The sequence below is a fragment of the Engraulis encrasicolus genome, chromosome 6, assembly GCF_034702125.1.
Source record: "Engraulis encrasicolus isolate BLACKSEA-1 chromosome 6, IST_EnEncr_1.0, whole genome shotgun sequence".
Classification (NCBI taxonomy): Eukaryota; Metazoa; Chordata; class Actinopteri; order Clupeiformes; family Engraulidae; genus Engraulis; species Engraulis encrasicolus.
This window is the reverse complement of record NC_085862.1, coordinates 14,311,396-14,313,895: the sequence shown is the minus strand read 5'-3', so window position 1 is coordinate 14,313,895 and position 2,500 is coordinate 14,311,396. Positions and strand designations below refer to the sequence as shown.

Here is a 2,500-nt window from a genome sequence, read left to right as displayed (position 1 = left end):
CTGTGTTTGTGTGTCTGTGTTTGTGTCTCTCTTCCTCTTTGTCTGCATGCTCAGGTTCATGAGGAGTTCAAGCAGAACTTGGAGAATATTGGCATTGAGAACCTCATCCAGAAGTTCACGGACCAAAAGGGGACAGGCAAGGAGAAGCCAGGTAGGTGTCAGAAAGAAAACAAGGCCGACAGGCGGACAACAGATGCGTCCCTCTATGCCAGTTCCAACTATGCCATTTTTCCCCCCAAACCCCCCCCTGGCCTCCTCCTAGCCTGTCAACGCCCCCCGAGGATGTACTTTTTGTTTATTGGTCATCATGGACACTCCAAATATTGTGGCAGGCAGCAAGGCAGCAAAATGGCGAGACATGGCTTTATTTTTTGCAGTTTAGGGTATAATAAGCTTATCATCATTCTTGGATTTGGAAAAGAACCATAGGCTATGATTTGAAATTTCACATAGCCTAGATGAAGTAGGCTACATTACAAATTACCAGACATTTATTAGGCCTAACAACCTTTAGTATCACGCCATTTCAGCATTATGTGCATGTGGGAAAGAATCTAAACATCGACAAATAATAAATAAATAAAACCGTTTGGGTGAATCATGCGCTTATGGGTTGACCCTTTAGGTGAATTATGGACTTTTTTCAATACCAGCTTCACCGTCAAGGCACAAAGCAGTGAACTTCCGTGCCAGAGTTTATCAAATGCACACGACTGCAAAGCAATTACGAAAGACGCGTTCTCTCCTGTACTCTCTCTGAGCGCAACGAAAAGCACCATTGCCCTTCCAAATGGCAGTTGGTTTGATTTTTTAAACTCACTGCATTTTTTTAAAAACACGCAATAACGTGAAACTCAATTACCCAGAATGCTGCACGTGAGCTCTCTACCCGGGTGATTCTGGAAAACAAACATGGCGGCAACTCGCTTTACTACCTTAATAATGTGTTAATCCGACGCTAGATTTCTTAACTGATGAAAATCGAAGGCAGAAATCAACATTGTAGTGTCTAAATATGAGGTCGATTGGTCTATTTGTGGCGTACATCACGATCGGCTGAGTTGTTGGCCTCACGTTTGTCAGTTAGCCTGTGGCTAGGCTACTTTTCGCCAACGTTAGCATCCGGTTTAGTATAGAAAGGCTATGCTTGCACGCATTCGCTCCGGTCCAAAATGGCAAGTCTGCCGCCTTGTGGCCACAGGAAGGAACAATTTAAAGAAAGCGTTTCAGACGGACAACAATTTAATGAAAGCGTTTCAGACGGACGGACGGACGGACAGACAGACCCTGTTATAGAGATGCTGGACGCATCTAAAAAGGCAGCTTCAAGAAATATTTTTTCTGCTCTTTCTTTAAAAAAACTGTAACGTTTAGGGTTAAAATCGTCCTTACACCACACCAGGGACCCCGGTTTGATTCCAGCCCGAGATCATTTCCCGATCCTCCCCCATCTCTCTTTCCCCCTCAGTTCCTGTCATCATTTCAAACTGTCCTGTGTTTAAAAGCATATTGTAGTGGTCAAAGTTCAAGAAAGTCCTTGTGCACAAGCCCTCAGCAACACAGGTGCAGGTGAATGGCAGGAAAACTTGATCGAAGATGAACGGTCAGAAAACACTGCACACTGCTTTCTGTTCTCTTTTCGGTTTTATTTCTTTTGAAAAAGAATAAAAGTCCAGTAACCAGTGTGCAGAGTTTTCTGAACGTTCATATTCTATTGGCCTTGTCTTAGCTCCTGTGTTTATAAGCTCCGTCTAATGACCTTGTCTTAGCGACAGTGTTTGGAGGCAAGGGTATTGTTTGCGCTGTAAATGTTAAGAAAAATAAGTTGGTGCGTGGACCCAAACAGTATAGTTCAGAGAAGGAGCAGGTTTACACACTAAATAAGGTCAAGCACAAGGAGTTTTTTTTTTTCCTCAGAGCAGAGTAGAGCAGACACTTCAGGTTGCTGCCATCATCAGTGCTCTCTCTGCTCACCTTACTCTTAGCTCCAGTGTATTCTAATGGCTTTCTCTTAGCTCCAGTGTTAAAAAGCGTATTCTAATGGCTTTCTCTTAGCTCCAGTGTTAAAAAGCGTATTCTAATGGCTTTGTCTTAGCTCCAGTGTTAAAAAGTGTATTCTAATGGCATTGTCTTAGCTCCAGTGTGTCTTGAAGAGTGCCTGTCGTCTGTCACTGCTGACATTGGGAAGAAGAGTAGAGCCAAGGCCTTCCGCATCCCAGGGCTCGGCAAGAGAGACAAGGAGCCTGACTCCACGTAAGGCAAACAACATAACACGCGCACATACACATACACACACACACACCGTTCTGTTAAGAAACTTGCCGTCTGTGCTTTTGATCATATCATTCTATAAAGTAACTGACCTGGCATCTCGCAGTGTTATAAAAGGATGTCTACCAATCTGTTTCATTTTCATATCATCTAACTAGCAAATCTGTGCTCACTATGCTGTCATGATTTCTGTGATTGCTGTAATATTATGCTATAAACATACCTGTGC

At 43.4% G+C, this 2,500-nt stretch overlaps 1 protein-coding gene across 3 annotated transcripts in view; it reads left to right on the top strand.

Moving 5' to 3' along the window:
• Positions 1–2,500, top strand: part of fcho1 (FCH and mu domain containing endocytic adaptor 1) — a 71,292-nt gene that overhangs the window by 44,209 nt on the left and 24,583 nt on the right. For all 3 annotated transcript variants that reach the window (XM_063200721.1, XM_063200722.1, XM_063200723.1), the window contains 2 exons: positions 55–151; positions 2,136–2,253. In XM_063200721.1, the coding sequence (XP_063056791.1) occupies positions 55–151; positions 2,136–2,253 (215 nt within the window). The remainder of the gene's footprint in view (positions 1–54; positions 152–2,135; positions 2,254–2,500) is intronic.